The following is a 20,680-nucleotide window of genomic DNA, read 5'->3' as shown; positions in this document are numbered from 1 at the left end:
CTCTGTTCTTCAGGAGGCCAAGAGCAGATGTGCTTGGCCTGTGGCTCCTGCACAGCACGTGGGTGATGGAAGCTTGCAGAGCTGATTCCTGGTGCTGCTGTGGAGACCTCTGTGCTCTCTGATCAGCACCAGAGGCACCTGAGGGGTGTAAAAGTGTGCCTTCACCAGCACCCCCACAAGCTGTGTGTGCTGATGAGAAACTCCTGAAATACAAATGCATACACAAAACCTTCCTCGTGTGTATCCCAACGGGCTTCTTGTGCTTTCTTTGCAGGGACACACTGATAGTCACGTGCACCAACAGTGCCACGAGTATATTTGCAGGCTTTGTCATCTTCTCAGTCATTGGCTTCATGGCAAATGAGCTCAAAGTGAATATTGAAGCTGTGGCAGACCAAGGTAGGGCTCACTGGCATTTCATTACTTAGACAGGCACCCTGTGGCACTTCCAGCTCTGTTATTAATGATCACAGATATTTGATATATGATGGCTCCAGTGTCATTGATATTGGAGGTGGGAATGATGACTTCATGGTGTGGATTACTAAACCATGTGCAGGCATTCCTGCACAGGAGAAGGTAGCCTGAGAAGTCAAGATTTTAATTAAAGCCTGTTAATCACTCGTTTGGTAAGAGAAGGAAGGAAATTGAGACTCATTTGAAGCCTTTGTGTAAATGACAGGTGGAGGGTAGGGTGGGGTGGTTATTGGCCTTCTCATTGGTCTCTGCTGCTGTTTGAGGAGGATTTGACAAGGTAAAAGTTATCTCTGGTGGTGGGAATTTTGGATGAGAGGAGGGTGGGAGAAATCTGGCGCGAGGGGTGGATTGTGCTTCTGAGCTGTGGGGAGCAAGGAGATGCCTCCTCAGACAAGTAAAACATTTCTGAAGAACTGCTCAGAACACCTTGGTTAGTGAAGAGAGGTGGTCATTAGTGGGGATCTGAGAGGTCTGAATTGGTAGTGCTGAGCTTAATTGGTAGAGCACCACTATGCCCACAGAACCATAGCTCTGAGTGCCAGTCAGTTTTTAGGAGAAATGTCTACATGAATATTTTAGACTTTACCTCCATTCTGGAACAAACAACAAAAGCAGCCCCAAAATCTCAACCACGCTGCACTCACCAAAATGATTTGTGAGGAGATGGAGCTAAAGGAGCTGAGAGGGGCTGCAGAGGCAGCTCCCAAGAGAAGTGGAGAGGGATGGGTGAGGGATGGGACTGCCAGGCATGGAACACCTGGCTCAGCTGGCACCTCTCTCTGGAGATGTGAAATCTTCAGCACAGGAGGTCAAAAGCCCTTTTCTGCTTGGTGTCTTGGAGTGAGCACCTCGCCCCAGGCTGGAGCTCTCTGTTCCCAGCTGTCCCAGGGGATGTGGGGGCAGCTGTGGGGGCATTTGTAAGAGCCTGTTCAGATAATGTGGAATTATTTCATGAGGGTGAGGCTTTGCTGCTCTCCATGACAGGGGGAAACAAAATTGGGTGAAGTAATAGAGGATGGATTTGCAATAGGAAGAGAGTGAAGATGGAGGGGTAATTGTGGACTGAGGTGCATTATGCATTATTGCATAATAGTAGTTAAAAAGCAAACCCAAGAACTTGTGAAAAGAACAGCCCTTGTCATCGCCTAATTATTATTTTTTTTTAAATTCTAAAGTTGTATTTCTTTTTGCAGTGAAGGAAAAAAAAGCCAAAATGATGATGAAGCATAATCTCCTTTCAAGTTTTCAAAACCTTGAATGAAAATGTTAATGGAAATACAAAGGGTTTTAAATTTTTTTCCTTTTTTTCCTCCTAAATTATTAATCTGAAAAACATAGTATTTTTTTTCATTTAGAGTTTTCTTTTCAGGAAAAACTCATTTATCTGATGAACAAATAAAACATGGAGGGAAAGACAGCACAACCTCTTTTTGTTCTACTCTCTGATTAAGAACATAGTGTAGTTGAAAAGGGTACCTTAAAATGAAATTTCAAGGTAATTTTACTTTTTAAGACATATAAAGTACTTGGAGTTTTCCTGGCTTTAATAACTTTTATAAAGAGTTCATACCCACCAAATCTTGGAAGATGGAAGGAATGGGAGCTTGTGACTATTTCCTGTGGTTGGATGCTACCAGGTGTGTGTTATCTAGGAGGGGCTGACCTGGAGACATGCTCATATTCTATAATTTAACTTTTCCTAAAGGTGTGATTCATGGGAACTCATTATTCTGAGACTTAATTAAACTTCTATATGCAGGCAGTGAGTTTAAACGGAGTCCTTATCTCCACCAGCCAAGAAGAAATCTTTTCATTAAGAGATTAAAGAGGTGTTTGTTAATAAAACAGGTTCCACATGCAAAAAGTAATTTTTTTGCAGCACATTTTAAAGGAAGCAGCACTTACTGAGTCATGTACAGAGTTTGTTTTGTTTTTTTTTTTTTTTTTTTACTGTGTTTTAACTCCTGTATTTGCCTTTTGTTCAGAATTGAACCCTGAGCACTGCACAAGCTGCCCAAGGAGATGATTTTTCTGCTGCTGAAACTGGATTTTTCTCAGTACATGAGCAAGCAGCAGCTCTCTCCTGAGCACAAGCAGCACATGCAGATATATATATAGATATATATATATATATATATATAAAATCCAAGCACTTACAAAAATACGTTTTTCTTTATGATCAATAGAAATTAAAGCCCAATATATATATATATATATAAATATATATAAAAGATCTAAGCAATTACAAAATACTTTTTCTTTATGATCAATAGATATTAAAGCCCAATATATATATATATATATATAAATATATATAAAAGATCTAAGCAATTACAAAATACTTTATGATCAATAGATAAATAGATATTAAAGCCCTATATATATATATATATATAAATATATATAAAAGATCCAGGCAATTACAAAATACTTTTTCTTTATGATCAATAGGTATTAAAGCCCAATATATATAAAAAAACCCCAAACAAAAAACACAAAAGGATGGGAAATTCCTGATTTAGGGTTTAAAAGATTCCATCTCCTTATTTCTTGTGCTCTGCATTATTTTGGCTTTTCTTGTGGATTTTTTTAGAATCACAGCAGTTATTACCTTCTGTCTGGTGTCAGGTCTGGGCATGTTTTATATTCTCTCCTCATTTAACAGCGTGGCAATGAGCTGAAGAAGAGTGTTTGCATTTCCATTCATGTTGTAGCACTGAAGTGTGGATGTTTGCCATGGGTTTCTAATTGGCAGGGAAATTGCAGGAATTTGATCACAGAAACATTGCTGCAGTGTGCAATTTTTGCTATTTTTTATAACTTTTGGATCAGTGTGTTTGTATAGTGGTTGAATATGCATTCTGCTTGGAAAGTTGGACTAAATAAGTGATTTGAAATTTACAGTGTAAATAGAAATCAATCAGGTAGTGCTAAACTCTGTAATGTTTGAGCCTTTTTGTAAATAGGAATGATTGAATGTGATAATCTTTATTTTTCTTATTTCTAGGTCCTGGGATTGCTTTTGTGGTTTACCCAGAAGCCTTAACTAGGCTGCCCCTCTCTCCCTTCTGGGCTATAATATTCTTTTTGATGCTTCTAACTCTTGGATTAGACACCATGGTAAACTGCTTTTGTGTCCCATTCTTTTCCTTTTGATTTTTCTATTTATTTGTTTGGAGGACCATGCAATTGATTGCTATTTCCCATGTGTGTGACCGTGTTCACAGGGGTTCTTGGATAAGGGAAGAGATGAGGATCTGACTCCATGTTCCAGAAGGCTGATTTATTATTTTATGATATATATTACATTCAAACTATACTAAAAGAATAGAAGAAAACGTTTCATCAGAAGGCTGGCTAAGAATAGAATAGGAAAGAATGATAACAAAGGCTTGTGTCTGAGTTCTCTGTCCGAGCCAGCTGACTGTGATTGGCCATTAATTACAAACATCCAACATGGGCCAATCCCAGATGCACCTGTTGCATTCCACAGCAGCAGATAACCATTGGTTACATTTTGTTCCTGAGGCCTCTCAGCTTCTCAGGAGGAAAAATCCTAAGGATTTTCCATATAAGATGTCTACGACACGTGTGAGCAGTGACTCATGAAAAAAAGAGGAATGCAGTAAGGCCATCAATGCTGAAATCATTTTGGCAGAGCTTTGGTGCTGCCGTCTGAGCATTTAACACCTAGGATTCAAAATAATGCTCAGATTCGAATGTTTTCCATGCAGTTGGAGCAGTCTGTGTGCACTGAAATGAACCCTTCTGTTTGTTTGTCAGTTTGCCACCATCGAGACCATCGTGACCTCGGTGTCAGACGAGTTCCCCAAGTACCTCCGGACACACAAGGCTCTGTTCACCCTGGGCTGCTGCGTGTCCTTCTTCATCATGGGCTTTCCTATGATCACTCAGGTAACCACGCTGGCTTTGAGCATCACTGCCTGGCCCCAGTCCCCCTCTGCTGGCTGCTTTTCTGCTGCACAGGCTGCACAGTGTTTGGCTGAATTCTGCCACAAGCGACACATGCTGTGTCTGAAAACCTTATTAAAACAAACAAACAAACAAACAAAAAGGATGCTCTGACTGAGATATTCTTAAAAGACTTTGCTCTTTAAGTCTTTCTGAGAAACAGGCCTTTAAATTTTTCTCCAGCCAAACATCTCCAAAATAGTAACGTTTTGTAAAGTAATAAATAAATAAATATATAAATTAGTAATAGTAATAATAGCAATAGTAATAATAGTAATAATAGCAATAGTAATAAATAGTAATAAATAAATAGTAATAGTAACAAATCAACAAATAAATATATACATATATATATACACACACATATATATTTATATACATAAAGTATAGCAATAAATTAAGTATTCAACCCACACTGACAGAAGGCAGGTTTAGATCAGACATTAGGAAGAAATCCTTCCCTGTGAGAGTGGGGAGGCCCTGGCACAGGGTGCCCAGAGCAGCTGTGGCTGCCCCTGGATCCCTGGAATTGTCCAAGGTCAGTCTGGATGGGGCTTGGAGCAGCCTGGGACAGTGGGAGGTGTCCCTGCCCATGGCAGGGGGGCTGGAATGAAATAATCTTTAAGGTTTCTCCCAACCCATTCTATGAATAAGGGAAAAAACCCCAATTTTGAATATGTTATAAATATGCACACCTGTTTTGAGTGCCTTTCCTCTGAGACTAGACACATACTGATGGTCTCTGCAAACTGTGGAGTTAATATTGGAACTCCCATCTACTACTGATAAACTTCAGTGTCTTCTTCACCAATACCTTCAGCATGATATATAATTTCAAGATGAGATGGACAAAATCTTAATATTTTATCAATCCTTCCACCCTTTTTTCTTTCTTTTCTTCCCCCTTACCTCATCACCTACTAGCCCAACTTTGCTGTTCCAAAGCCCAGGAAGGATTCAGTCCTTTATTCACTTGAGTTATGCATCTTAACTCCATCATGGAGACAGGATATTAAATCCTTTCCAAACAGATGAACTGGACTCATTATTACAGCAGCTGTGCTTCCAATGGTGATTTTGATTTTGTTGTGGTATTCTGTGTTTTGAGACACTGCAGGCGGAAGTTCTGATCACAGTTCAGTCCTTCATCTTAAAGGACTGAATCCAAAGTCTTCCCAAGCTGTCCTAGCTAGCAGAATCAGGTGTGCCCTCTGCTTTTTTCCTGTTGGGTTTGACATTCATTGAGCCAGAAGGAAGAGCCTGGCTCCAGCTGATGTGTGGGTGCTGCCTTGGCTCCTGCTCCTCTCCAGTCTGCCCGCCTCAGTGCCAGGGGTAATCCTTTCTCTTTCTCTCCTCAGGGTGGAATGTACATGTTGCAGCTTGTGGACACTTATGCAGCCTCTTACTCTCTTGTCATTATTGCCATCTTTGAGCTTGTTGGAGTTTCCTACATCTATGGTAAGAAAAAACCGTGTTATTGGACAGCCTCTGTCAAAGCGACATTTTAGAGAATGAGAAGTGACATTCTTAAGGAAAGGAATAATTTTTCTCTGTAATAAAAGCCCCAAAACACTCTTAGTTTGGACAGAAGCATGACAGGACTTCAGGATCCCTTTAAATGCATGTATGCAAAAGACTTTCATACAGTCCCAAGTCATTTTCCACCAACAGCTCAAAGATATGAGAATAGAGCAAACATTTGCTGACACTTTTCCAGGGGTGCTTTTGTGCTTCAGCAGTTTTAGGGACAGAGACCTCCTGAGCCAATAGAGCTTTATATATACTTTATACATATATATATATATAAATTTATATATATATATATAAATATATATATAAAGTATATATAAAGCTATAATATATATATAAAATTTTTAAATATATATATATGCAAAATATATACATTATATTTATTTATTTATTTGTTTGTTTATTTATTACTATTACTATTTTAGGGTGGCCCTAGCTGGATGCCAGGCACCCACCAGAGCTGCTCTATCACTGCCTTCTGCAACTGGGCATGGGAGAGAAAATATAACAAATGTTCATGGGTTGAGATAAGGACTGAGGCAGGTTGTTCAACCAATACTGCCGTGGGCAAAACAAACCCAGTTTGGGGATATTAATTGCATTTATTGCTAAGAAAAACAGAGCAGAATAATGAGATTAAAATAAATTCTAAGAAAACTTTGCCCCCACCACTCCCTCCTTGCCAGCTCTATCTCATCCCCACAGGAGCACAGGGAGATGGGGAATGGGAGTTATGGTGAGTTCATCACAGGTTGTTCCAGCTGCTGCTCAGGAGAGGAGTCCTTCCCCTGCCCCAGGATGGGGTTATTCCCACAGGACAGTTCTCCATGAACCCCTCTAATATGAGTCCATTTCATGAGCAGCAGTTGTCCATGAATGTCTGTAATGTGGGCCACTCTGCCATGGGGTGCAGTGCTTCAGGGACAGCCTGTATGGGGCTGTCACAGGGTCACAACTCCTTCAGTGGGGGTCCCTACAGGGTCACAACTCCTACCAGCATGGAGAGGCCCAGCATGGGCTTCCCTCTCCTTGGGTCTGCAGGTCCCTGCCAGGTCCCTGCCCCAGCCTGGGCTTCCCACAGGTTCACAGCCTCCTCTGGGCACCCCCTGCTCTGCTGTGGGCTCCTGCATGGGCTGCAGGTGGGTTTGTGCATCCCTGTGCCCTGCATGGGCTGCAGGTGGGTCTGTGCATCCCTGTGCCCTGCATGGGCTGCAGGTGGGTCTGTGCATCCCTGTGCCCTCCAGGGCTGCAGGTGGGTCTGTGCATCCCTGTGCCCTCCCTGCATGGGCTGCAGGTGGGTCTGTGCATCCCTGTGCCCTGCATGGGCTGCAGGTGGGTCTGTGCATCCCTGTGCCCTCCAGGGCTGCAGGTGGGTCTGTGCATCCCTGTGCCCTCCCTGCATGGGCTGCAGGTGGGTCTGTGCATCCCTGTGCCCTCCAGGGGCTGCAGGTGGGTCTGTGCATCCCTGTGCCCTCCATGGGCTGCAGGTGGGTCTGTGCATCCCTGTGCCCTCCCTCCATGGGCTGCAGGTGGGTCTGTGCATCCCTGTGCCCTCCATGGGCTGCAGGTGGGTCTGTGCATCCCTGTGCCCTCCATGGGCTGCAGGTGGGTCTGTGCATCCCTGTGCCCTGCATGGGCTGCAGGTGGGTCTGTGCATCCCTGTGCCCTCCCTGCATGGGCTGCAGGTGGGTCTGTGCATCCCTGTGCCCTCCAGGGGCTGCAGGTGGGTCTGTGCATCCCTGTGCCCTCCAGGGGCTGCAGGTGGGTCTGTGCATCCCTGTGCCCTCCAGGGGCTGCAGGGGAATCTCAGTTCCAGCACCTGCAGCAGCTCCTGCCCCTCCTTCTGCCCTGCCCTGGGCATCTGCAGGGCTGTTCCCCTCACGTGTTCTCAGCCTGCTCTTCTCTGCTGAAATAACACCTGTACAATAACTTTTTTTTAATCCTTTTAAAATCTCTTCTCAGGGATGTTGCTGCCATTCCTGATTGGCTCTGATTTGGCCAGTGGTGGATCTGCCCTGGGCATCTCCAGGGATTGTCTCTGTCAGACACAGGGGAAGCTTTTACAGCTTCTCACAGAAACCACCCTGTAGCCCCACTGCTACCAAAAACTGTCCCTGCACACCCAACACAGCATTTAACAACTTCTGAAGGCTTTTTCCCCATGTGCACATCCAACTTCCCTCCTTCTTCTTTGTCCATAATGTAGACTCCAGACTGGGCAGCTCCTCAGGATGATTAATTATCCACAGTGGTCACACCAGTGATGTTGATCCCTCTTGATGTACATTAAATTGTGCATCCTCAGCTAGTATGAAACAGTGCAATCATCACAAAGCTGCTGTAGCTGCAACCATTGATACCAGCTGCTGATGTGCTCCCAGACTTGCCCAGTGTTTTCAGATTCTGAGGCTGATTCTTGGAAATGGAAAGATCTTCCCACATACCATAAAAAAATAATTTATGCCTGGAATGGAAGGCTATTTCTGCTGTTGCTGTGGACAGGAATGGATTATATTGTTTAATCAGCTAGGCATAAAAATCCAAGATGTTCTGCTGAAGCTGCTTGTGTAGCCACTGACTTTGGGTTCTGGCCCTTTTCACTGAATACTTGTACCTGCCTGTGTTGTGGAGTCCACTCTGTAATATAAGTGCTTTTAAATATAGTCCAGGTTTCAAATTTTGGTGAATTTAAATTATAGTCCAGGTTTCAAATCATGCAGAATTTAAAATATAGTCCAGGTTTCAAATCCTGGTGAATTTAAATTATAGTCCAGGTTTCAAATCATGCAGAATTTAAATTATAGTCCAGGTTTCAAATCCTGGTGAATTTAAATTATAGTCCAGGTTTCAAATCATGCAGAATTTAAAATATAGTCCAGGTTTCAAATCCTGGTGAATTTAAATTATAGTCCAGGTTTCAAATCATGCAGAATTTAAAATATAGTCCAGGTTTCAAATCCTGGTGAATTTAAAATAGAGTACAGGTTTCAAATCATGCAGAATTTGGTGCTCCTGCTGGAGAAATAAATGTTATAGACAGGACAGGGAATCAGCCCTTCCTTGTTTTCTCTGGTTTCATGGAAATTCAGCAGTGTGTTTTAACCTCCACTGACATCCAATTCAGTGGGTACACCTGAGAGATTGGCTGCTAAGCCAGACATGACCTAGTAAGGAAATGCTATAGAATATTATGGAAATACTCAAAACACAAAGAGAAAAGTCATGTTTTGGTTGAACAAAATTCTTTGCTTTTTATGTCCCCGGAATGTAAATAATTCAAGTAGAGTTGGTTTAGAGGTGAAATGAAACCCAGCTTCTCGAAAATCAATGCAATTTCATAGGCAGTGATGAGTGGGGAGACTTACAGAGATTTTAAGGTTTTGCTGGGGATTTTTCCTCCTCACTTTGCTGACAGCATGCCTGAGCAATGATATTTTCACTCTTCATGGCCACCAGCATGGACAGCATCACCTGCTCTGTGCCAAATATTGCCCCCTTTAAAGCCATTGCTATTAGTGCGAAAGAGAAAAGGTCTGTGCTTAAAATATTTTTAGTATTTTAAAACCTACTTAAATCTGTGAAATTTCTTTGCTCTGCATGATTTTAAATAAGGATGAAGGTAAACAGGGAGCAAGAACTGGCTCTGTTCCTCCTCTGAACACTGTGTGGCAGAAGCACTGCAAACCAGCCTTTGTGGAATGACATCTTAGTAGGTTTGGAAGAAAAAACTGCTCTGGCCAGTGTTTGCTTTGCCCAGCAATTCCAGTATCCCTTGAAGCATTAACACTTATGAAAAACATAAACCAATGCAGAAATAATAATAGCTCTGCAAAGGAAGGGCCTGAATGGGGGAGAAGGCTTTTTTAGTGAGTTATTACTTCAGTGTAATCAGATGTGGAAAAGGTTTGACAAATTACCAATTATTCTTTTTGTGCTTTCTGTACAACTGATTGTTCATCAACAGATGTTGGTGAAACCTTGGCTGCAATCTATTTCACAGGAATTAACCCTTTGCTAGACTGAGGAGCTTCCTTTTGTGCAAATAAAAAGGAAAGGCATTAAAATCATTGCCTGTTTGACTAATGTGCCAGAGCTACTTTTACTGTGCTAAAGCTGCTTTTGCAAGGACTGGGCACAAGAATACATCTTGTGCATTTGTGATTTGTGTGTTGTAAATGCAAGCAAAGCTGCTGCTCGTGTTGGATCCCTTCAAGCAGCGCTCAAAATTGGCATAATACATTTTCAAGGTCTGACAACTGCTGTTTTACACTCCACTGCCACCTTTCTCTGTGCACTTGTACTCTTCATGGCAAGCAGGTTGGCACAGCAGTGGCAGGTGCTGTTATGATGAAATAAATTTGTCTTTAGTTCTTGTTACATGTTCTGCTTGCTGAGCTTGCTGAGCTTGCTGAGATTTTTAAATTAAAAAGAGACACACGTGGTTATTTCCTTGTGATCACTTATTTTTCAGTAGAGTCAGTGCTTCATGATACAATCAAATGCAGATTTTTACTTCCCATGCTGGTTCAGATGTGTATTCTCCGATTGTTTAGATTATGATGAATGATTAGTAAAGAACAGCTTAGAGGTGGGGGCATTAATTTAATCACCAGCATAATTCCCACCGTTGCATTTTGTAGCATGAAGCTAAAGACAAAAATCCCTGTGTTTGAGTGAAGCACTGCTGGAAACTGAAAATACATGATGGAAACTTTGTTTATGCTCCATCCAGAACTGCTTTTTGTCAGTTTGTTTTTGGGAAGGTTTGTTGTCAGAGTGAGTGGAAACTGCTGCTGTGTATTTGTGGAAAGCATTAGTCATTTTGAACATTTTACCTGTAGCAGAATAGTGAAGTAGTTGTCTGGCTAGGTTTGCAGTCTCCTTTTAAATGGATTTTATATGTCAGCACCTATGAATACATCATTCTACTTTAGAGAGGGAAAAATCAGATATGGAATATCATGTGTTGTTTATTTCCCAGAGTTATTCAGCAGGCCTGGCTGATCTGAGAGGGAGATCAGATTTATTAAGATCTGGGAAAAAAAGTTGGTGTTCTGTAAACTAAAATATCCTTTGCATTTTTTCTGTGCAACTTCCACTGGAAAGAGATAAGTAATGTCTAATCCCTCCATCTGTTATATACATTTGACTCCTGAATTGCTAATATTTAAGAGTGCCTTACACTGTGAATATCTACTGACCATTCCTAAAAGGAATTTCTTTTTTATTTTTAAAATTAGAGTTTCAAACAAATCTGTGCAGGTTTTCATGAAGCCAGCATGAATTCTGGAGGCAGAAACCCTTGGTAAATATCCAGTTAGGTATCCCTTCTTTGCAGCAGCAAGTGTGGCTGAAGCAGACACTTGAAATGAGATTTAAACTTGGTGGAAATACCCATCAGCCTTGTGCTGCTGCAATTAAAGCCCAGCTTTGTTGCCAGCAGAGCACAGGGATGGCTGCTGTGTGAGCACCTCCCTCACACAGCAGGTAAATAAAACACAGGGACAAATCGTTCAATTGCAGCAAAAATCTCCTTCCAGCTCCATCACACGATGACCTTGGAGGGTACATTTTGTCCAGACAAACTTCTATTCTTCTATACAAACTTCCATTACCAGGTGGAGAAGGACCCAATTAGTCAGCCTGGTGCTGAAGTACAGTGATTCCATGGGCCATAAAAATTACATGTATTTTACACAGAAGAGGCTTGCTGAGGAAGAAAACTTGTGGTAGTCAGTAAAAGAGAAAAAGAAGGAAAGAAATTACAAAAGGAAAAAAGTGACCTCTGAGTGTCACCCTGGTTTTTTAAAATTTTCTAAACTTTCTGCTGTTGACATTTTTGTAGTAAGTTTTCTCACACACTTTCTGTAAATAACTCATTGTTCTGTATTCTTTTATAGAAGAAAAAAAAGTTGATAGACTGTTGGTTCAACCAATGGCATTGGAGAAGTGCCACTGTCATCCTCCAATCCATTGTCACTTTTAGAAAACGATAAATGTTAGAATCAGAAAATAAACGGCCCTTTTTTCTCTTTCACCTTGAGAACAGTGTGAGCGTGTGTTCTTTAGCAATATCTGAGTTACCTTGGGCTCAGTGTTCTGAGCTTACATCCAATGCAGATTTTAAGTCCAGTCCTTGCAGTGCCACTTTCCTGTTTAATTTCTGTATTTTTTTTTTTCTCTGTTCCCTATGATATCAGGGTTCTTTAGCTCTTCTCTCCCATGCTGGGTGCCTGGGCTGGGTTTCTGTGTGCTGCCCCCTGAGCTGGCCCTGGGGGGCTGCCAAGCATCCCCAGCCCTGCTGCCTTCCCCTGCATCACAGGGCACTGAGGATGGACCAATGCTGGTGCTTCACTTTCTTAATTCTCAGAACAGTCAGGTGGAGAGATTCATTTCTCCTTGATATCAGCAGAAAGGCTTCCAAACGAGGGGGATCAAGCCTGGGATTATCCCTTCTTACACTCAGCAGCTGCAGCAGCTGAGTCTATACAATAAGGAAAAAAGTAGTTTATTACTTTTGTTACAAGCATTTCTTCCCTTACTCAATGCCTTTTGTCCAGTATTTAAGCTTTCCACACATCATGCAAGTTAGACAAAATGCTACAGAATAATGCTTTGCAAAATTTAGATAAAATCGGCCCAAATTTTAAACATTTATGTGAACAGATGAGCTCTGACCTCTCCCTTCTAGGAAAGCTGGAATCAATTTTAGGGTTTTTTAAACTTTTGGATAAATTACTAATGATGAAATTGCTAACAACTAACTTACTAACAACCACCAGGAATAGCAGCTGCTGACCAACACACCTTTCCTGGCACATGGCATGGCCAGGGAGGAGCTGCAGAATGAAAATAACGTTTTCTGAAATGTTGCATTTTGCTGAAATAACATTTCCCAATCTTGCATCTTTTATTAACTCAAGTAACCTTATGAAGGTTAACATATCAGCTGACCTTTTTGTTCAGACAACATTGAATATGATTCAAAATATTTACAACAGGTGCTTTTTAGGGACTTTAAGTATCATTTATGCATCAGGGGAAAAAGAGCAGGACATCAGCAGTTTCAGTGCTGAGGGGTACAGCTGTAATGCAGTCATGTAGCAGGTGAAGAGAAGCTGAAATACTGCCTGGATACTAATAAGGCTGATCTTCACAGGGGAATAAAACAAACAGACAAATAATTGCAGCTACCCAGTACATATCAGTAATGCTTTAACACAAAACATACTAAACACCTAATCTCAATGTAAAAGCTCAATTGCTTTAATCCCTAAGAAGGAAATATTAAATTGGAATGGTTCCCACTCTATTAATCCCATTTTTACTGTGTAGTTAGGTGCTCTAAGGAAGCTTTCAAACAAAAATTTGGAGTTTGTTTCCATAGTTAGACACAAGGGAGGGCACCAGAGCTCTGCTGCAGACTGCAGCTGGTTTCTTTCACACCTAACTGCTCTTCCCTTTGCTGTTTACAGGACTGCAAAGATTTTGTGAAGATATAGAAATGATGATTGGATTCCAGCCAAGTAAATTCTGGAGAGTCTGTTGGGCATTTGTGACCCCAACTATTTTAACAGTAAGGAAAAAAAAATTTAACATCTTCTCCTAAGAGTTTTGCTGTTTTTTGTTCATTATGCATGATGTTTCTGGGTGTTAGTAGCCAGAACTTGGATGACAGCACAGGTGTTTTTGCCATGGCTATGTAGTAGAAACAGTGTAAGGAATGGTGGTTTTGGTGGAGAGGGATGGTGAGTCCTCCAGGAAAAGGGTGGCCTTTTCCTGGCCATGCAAAATGCTGCTGTGGCACACCATTGCACTGCAGCATTATAGATTATTGTATATAAATATGTAAATATAAAAAAAATATAGAAATACAAAAATATAAAAAATTAAAATATTTAAAATATATGTTTAAAAAAAGAAAAATTTTTAAAATATATAATAAATAGACACGATTTATATAGATATAGATATAGATATAGATATAGATATAAATATAGATATAAATATAAATATAATATAATATAATATTTTATACATATCTATATCTATCTATACATATCTATATCTATATCTAGATGATATTTAATACATACTAATATCTGTATATATCAATATATCTGTGTGTGATATTTATGTATGCACAGGGAAAAGACAAGGTCCTCCTGTGTGCTGTCAGACTGAGCTAGGGACAGAAGCTATTTTATTGCCACAGAAGCTGGTGTGAGAGGGGTGCTTTGGAAAGGCTGAGGTGGAACCGGGCGGCAGAAGGAGAGGAGGAGGATGAGGAGGATGAGGATGAGGAGGATGAGGAGGATGAGGAGGATGAGGATGAGGATGAGGAGGAGCGGGACTGTCCCGTCCCCGGGCCCGGGAGGTGGCGCTGCGGGACAGCGCCCGGAGAGGAGCCCCGAGAGGAGCCCTGAAATCTAAAAGCAGAGCGACTTTGGTCTGTTTTTATTATTCTTCCTATTTTCCTTTCATTTTTATTTCCTCCCCAACACCTTCCTTCAAATTCAGTTAGCATTTGCTTCACGTTTAGATCTCCATTTAATAAAAAAAAGTCACGTTCTCAATTTCACCATTGCTATGAAAGTTTTTTCAAGGCCAGGGGACCAAATCCAATAGCTGTATCTACGTTTGCCATCTAGGTTTCTAACACAGTGCTTCCTTTACATTTTAACCTCGGTGCAGATACAATCTGCAATCACATATCTTTTTTTTTTTTTTTTTGGCACAAGAATGAAATAATTTTTTCAGCATTTCCAAAAGCTTCCAGCTTGACAAAACAAAACAACAGAGCCTTGTTTCACCAGTATCTTCTGTTTGAGTGCATGTAGCTGCCCTTGGAAATTCTCAAGCCTGAGCCCCAGGTGCAGCAAGATTCTGTTCTTTAGTGCAGTGTCAGTGTTGGCAAATCTTCTTCTTCCTGGAGGGGGAAGAAAAGGGCACTGGCTGAAGTTAACAACTTATTTTCAGTATTGTTAACTCACAAATGAGGACATTTTTTCCCTGAAAACTGGAAAAGGTTTAGTTTTCACAGACAGGAATGCCTGTGTGAAGGGAGCAGTGAGTTTTGGTGAGCTCAACAAAATCCTGAGTTGTGAAGAAATGAAATTTTCTCCAGTGAGAATGATTTCTCCAGTGGGTGAAATGAAGGTAGTTCTACTTTTCTTGCATAGATTTTCTTTACCTGTTGTCTGCACTGCCCTACAGCATTGCTCTGTGTGAAATCCAGAGCAATCTGTCTTACCCACCTGTTGTTTGATTGTGACAATGTAGGCCTGCAGTTTGCAGATCACTTTTAAAAAGTTTGAAGACATACTCCAGTTTATAGAGTTAGGATGACATCAATGGTATTTATCTTCTCTTGGGGACCTTTTTTAAGATGAAGGCATGTGCACATGGGATTGTTTTAGCTCTTTGCTTTTTTCCCAGTGGTTATTTTCAAGATGCTGCCTTAGACCCTATTTTACACTTCTGAAGGGAACTCTAAGGCTTTTCTGCAAATTGCTCAGATCCTTTACTAATCAGACTTGTGCTCGTAGCTCAATCAGTAATCACAACCAGGAAATAGGAAATTATGTTGTTTGTTAAGGAAAACAAATTTGAACTGACCATGTTTACTCTCTAAACTTGCATGTTCTGTTGTTGTTCCCTGCAAATGCAATATTTAGTGAACTCACAGTGAGAAATAAATTGACACTGATCAGTTATAATTCAATTTTTATGCAATGGAAACAGACAAAGCAAAACCAAGCAACGAATTCTTTTCTATTATTGCCTCTGTAAAGCTAATATTTGATACATTTGGATAGCCTAATATTAGACTTTTGTTAGACTCCACATCTCTGGAACTAAAGCTGATCATTTTTGTATGTGCCTTCACCTTGTTATACTTCTGTAACTCTTCTGTGTGCAATTATTGCAAGCACAGGCATTTTCCAAAAGTTACTGAATTATGCACAAATGTAAGCAGATGTATTGCTGTTCACACAGTAAGTGAAATGGAGAACTTACCATAATCACATTAAGTAAAACTGCCAATAGACCATGTAATAAAGCATGTTACTCTAGGGACAAGATTCTATTTCAATTATTCTGGCACAAATACAGTGATTTTTGCGGGATTTTGCAAGATTTCCTAGAAACTCATTAGACTCAGGCTCTGACCCATTTATTAGAGCTTGTGGCAGCACCCTGCCTTAGGTGTATGTGGTTTTATCTGTGTTCCAGAGACACCAGCTCTGTGTGAGGATACCCACCATTGGTGGCACAGCAGGCTTGCTTTGCTTACTCAAACATATTTGTTTTCCTTTCTTGTTCCCAGTTTATCCTGTGCTTCAGTTTTTACCAGTGGGAACCCATGACTTATGGAGCTTACCACTACCCAGGCTGGTCCATGGTGCTCGGCTGGCTGATGCTGGCCTGCTCAGTCATCTGGATCCCAGTCATGTTTGTGATAAAAATGCATCTAGCCCCAGGAAAATTTATTGAGGTAATGCTTCTGTCTTCTTGCTGTTTAAAAATATGGCCACAGGAGACTGTATCTTTCATTTTACACGGATTTTTGTGATATTGAATGCCTAATACTGCTCAGATTACTTTCTGGTAAACCAGTTATTGTGTTGCAAGGAGATGTTCAGTTGATTTAAATTGTAGAACTTCTATTCCCAAGTTTTCAAATAACACGGTCCTAAATTGTGGAGTGCTTTGTTTTATGAGCTCTAGATAAATTTCATGAGGTTTTGTATGGCTTTATTGGAAGAAAGCTGTTCTAGATTCGTTGGCCTTTTTGTGAAAGCAGCACACATATACAGGAAGCCTCAGCTGCTGGCGTGTGTTGTGCCCAGGGAGCCTGACAATCAGCACCAGGAGAGGGGAATCAGCACCAGGAGAGGTCAATCAGCACCAGGAGAGGTCAATCAGCACCAGGAGAGGTCAGTGAGCACCAGGAGAAGGGGAATCAGCACCAGGAGAGGGGAGTCAGCACCAGGAGAGGTCAATCAGCACCAGGAGAGGTCAGTCAGCACCAGGAGAAGGGGAATCAGCACCAGGAGAGGTCAGTCAGCACCAGGAGAGGGCACCCAGCACCAGGAGAGGGGAGTCAGCACCAGGAGAGGGGAATCAGCACCAGGAGAGGTCAGTCAGCACCAGGAGAGGGGAATCAGCACCAGGAGAGGTCAGTCAGCACCAGGAGAGGTCAGTCAGCACCAGGAGAGTTTAATCAGCACCAGGAGAGGGGAATCAGCACCAGGAGAGGTCAGTGAGCACCAGGAGAGTTTAATCAGCACCAGGAAAGGGGAATCAGCACCAGGAGAGGTCAATCAGGAGAGATCAGTCAGCACCAGGAGAGGGCACTCACTACCAGGAGAGTTTAATCAGCAGCAGGAGAGGTCAATCAGGAGTTGCTGTGTGCAAAGTTGGGTCCTGGAGTCACCCAGGAAGGCTTTTCATGCATCTCAAGATACTCGTTACAAAACCCAGCTGGCAATCTCTGCTTTCACCTTTCAGCTCTTTATTCTTCCTGAATTGGCTGATCTTTTCTGGCACCTGGGCTTAAAATAATTCCAGGTGGCAATTTACTTTTAATTTAAAGTTCTTTTGTTTATTTTGCTAATTGGATTCCTGACGCTTTCCCCCAGTGCTTCAGAAATGCGGTGGCCACCTACTTCTCTGCATCCCTGAGCCCTGTCCCTGCCTGTCACCCCCTCTCACTGGCTGTTCCCATCCCTCTGGCTCCTCAGCCCCTGGCAGGAGGAGCAATGTCAGCATTTCATCCCTTCATTGCCTTGCCCCTGTTTTCTGGAGAAGCTCAGAGCTCTTATTTTAGGTCTTTGAGGCTTTCTCAGTTCTGCCTTCTCATCACTGCCTGCTGCTTGTGCTGCTCCCACCTTGGGAGAAGGAACAGACACTCTCTCCCCTTTCTGTAGCTGCTTTTACAGTTCAGCTTCCCTGCAAATCCCACCGGGGCTGTTTCTTGCTTCAAAAAATGAAAAGGAGAGAAAATGTGCTAAAATAGCATAATCTTTTTGGTCTCTCAATATGTCACACTACACATGCCTGAGGGAAAAGACCATGCTTCTCTGCTATCCATAGAGGAAAGGAATTTTGTAGGAGAGGAATTTTCACAGTGGTGGGACACCCTAGGGAGAGCATCAGAGCAGCAACGAGGCCACTTGTCTAAAGGGTCATTCAGCTCTTGTGTAGAGCAGACTGCAGGGCCTGGTCAGGAGACAACTGGAAATGACCTAAAGTGCAATTAGATTTACTTCTTCCTTGGCTCATCAGCTTCTCTCGCTGACACTAATGCTTCAAAACTTCTCATGCCTAAAACTGGCCCACAAATTGCCACAAAAATAGGGTACTTCCCTTACTGTGTTTCCAGGTGTGCACCCAAAGAAACACCCAAGAGTTGGATCTGTTTTGTAAGGGCTTTTGCTCAAGATATTTCAGCTGTAGTCTGGTGTTTCCTCAATATTGAGTCTGCTGCATAAAATTATTATGGTTGATTTGGGAGGGAAAAGTTGCAAACTGGTAATTAAGCAGAGATTAAAATAACTGATAGAGAGGTCTGATTCACTTTATTAGGTAATAAACATATAATTGTTCCCTCTTAAGTCATCAAAAATATGTTTTCTTTCCTTTTTATCTCTGAATGCACCAATCAAATTATATATTCAATAAAGAACTCAGTGGAAAGATCAGAAAATTTTCGTTTTTTGCCAGGTTGACGTTCTCCTCTTTCTTTTTTCCCGCAGATAGAAACAAAACATTTTGTCATCTCAAAATTAAAATCTTTCCTAGTGATATACTACTTTTTGGTCATTTGTTTACTTTGGGGAAATATGCTAACTATAAATCCAATTATTCTAATGCACTTACCCACTGCTTAGACCATTGGGCTGAGTAATTGTGCACATGTCCTTCAGTCAGAGAGCCTCACAGTCTGTAGCAGTGGTTCTGAGCTCCCCTCATATGGTGTGGGGTAGAATGTATAATTTAAACCTGCCCACTTGATCCCTTATTAGTCTTGAAAACCTTGTCCCAAACAAATGCTGAGCAGTCTGTTGGAACCCAGGAAATTCCTCTGGCTGCCCTGGATGACTCCAGCCCCTGCCCAGGGGGCTCAGAGACCTTGGCACAGAGCCCAAGCCCCTGTGCCTTTGATCTTGACCCATGGAGCAAATCACCACCTTTATATGAAGAATTACAAGTCAAGAGAGTTTAAGTAGAATAATAGTTAGTTTATCCCAGGGTGAGAAGTAGAATGTTGAGATTGTAGAATGGGGGCTCGGGGTCCCAAGATGGAGGAATTTGGGCGTGCCTTGTCCTTCTTTCTTCTTCCTAGCCTCCATCTTCTGGGTGATGCTGGCACTTTTGGATTGGTTTAAGGTAGAAGCTCACTGTCTAACACAGGTGATAGGTATTGGGAAGTTATGGTAAATAGTGTACATGTAGTTTTTAGTATAAAAGGACAACACTGCCCCAAGGACAGGCAGTGTGCCTCAGCCTGACCTGCCAGACAGACCTTGGTGGGTCAGAGAAAGAATGTTAGAGATAAGAAATAACAAACAACCTTGAGAATGAGAATGGAAAAATCCTGACTCCTTCTTTGACTGCCGGGCTGGGGAAAAGAGGCTTGTACGTATCTCAGAGTCACTGTGACCAGCAGAGATTCTGAGAGCAGCAGAGCATTGCCAGGCTGTCATCACTAACCTTAGTGAGCCCATCCTCACTTGCTCTGCACTGATTCTGCCCCATGGCACCCAGTGAGACTCTCTTTTCTCTCCCTGGCAGAGGCTCAAGCTGGTGTGCTCCCCACAGCCTGACTGGGGCCCCTTCCTGGCCAAGCACCGCGGCGAACGGTACAGGAACATGATTGATCCGCTGGGAACCTCCTCCCTGGGGCTGAAACTGCCGGTCAAGGACATGGAACTGGGGACCCAGTGCTAATGATTGTTACAAAAGGGTGGCAATCACACTGTCAGCCTTCTCTGAGTTTATTTTTCGCATTTTTGTTTTCACCCACCACTTCTTCTTTTCCGCAGTGCCTGAAAGTGGTTGCTTAGGAAAGCAGGACTTGTTGTTGCATGCCATAGGGGAGGCCTAACTAGACCACTTCCAGGTGTGGGTGATGCCTGTGACATGTTCTGTACCTGGGGACGCAGCAAAAGCCCTGTGTGTGACAGGTGACACAGCCAGGTGTTGTCAGGTGATGTAGGAATAAACAGAACCAAACCAAAAAATCCTTAGAGGAAATGAGGTGTGCAGTTTGGCCCACTTCCCACAAACACCCTTTCCAACAGGTGGCTGGCATGGGACTAGGATTTTGCTACCAGTGTATTGCAAGGAAGGTTCATCCCTCAAATAGGATGGAAGTGAGCAAAGAATGGGATCTCCTGTAGTCCTGATGGAAATCCAGCACAAGGCTCCTGTAGCAATGGGGTTGCTTCTTCTACACTGACAGCCAACCTTGACCCATCACGTCTGCACACCTCCTTTATGATTTGTACTAACTTGGAGGGATTGTTATGTTATTTAAACAAGTGGAGAACCTTGAAACAGCACACCAGGAAGCAATGTATGAGGTGAGAACAGAAACACGATAATCCATTTGTAGAAAAATAAGAACAAAGTGTTTAAAAATGATCAGTTGAGAGACTAAACTGCATTTGAGTCTAGAAGTGGTTTGGAAATG

At 42.1% G+C, this 20,680-nt stretch overlaps 1 protein-coding gene across 1 annotated transcript in view; it reads left to right on the top strand.

Moving 5' to 3' along the window:
• Positions 1-20,075, top strand: part of SLC6A5 (solute carrier family 6 member 5) — a 31,608-nt gene extending 11,533 nt beyond the window's left edge. The window contains exons 9-15 of the mRNA XM_071417116.1: positions 275-399; positions 3,485-3,597; positions 4,261-4,392; positions 5,808-5,907; positions 13,455-13,555; positions 16,310-16,477; positions 19,780-20,075. Of these exons, the coding sequence (XP_071273217.1) occupies positions 275-399; positions 3,485-3,597; positions 4,261-4,392; positions 5,808-5,907; positions 13,455-13,555; positions 16,310-16,477; positions 19,780-19,935 (895 nt within the window). The 3' untranslated portion in view covers positions 19,936-20,075. The remainder of the gene's footprint in view (positions 1-274; positions 400-3,484; positions 3,598-4,260; positions 4,393-5,807; positions 5,908-13,454; positions 13,556-16,309; positions 16,478-19,779) is intronic.
• The last annotated feature ends 605 nt before the right edge of the window (positions 20,076-20,680 follow it).

This window comes from Agelaius tricolor, unplaced genomic scaffold (assembly GCF_023055355.1).
Source record: "Agelaius tricolor isolate 1412-34295 unplaced genomic scaffold, bAgeTri1.0.p SCAF_67, whole genome shotgun sequence".
Taxonomy (NCBI): Eukaryota; Metazoa; Chordata; class Aves; order Passeriformes; family Icteridae; genus Agelaius; species Agelaius tricolor.
This window is presented reverse-complemented; position numbering and strand designations above follow the sequence as displayed.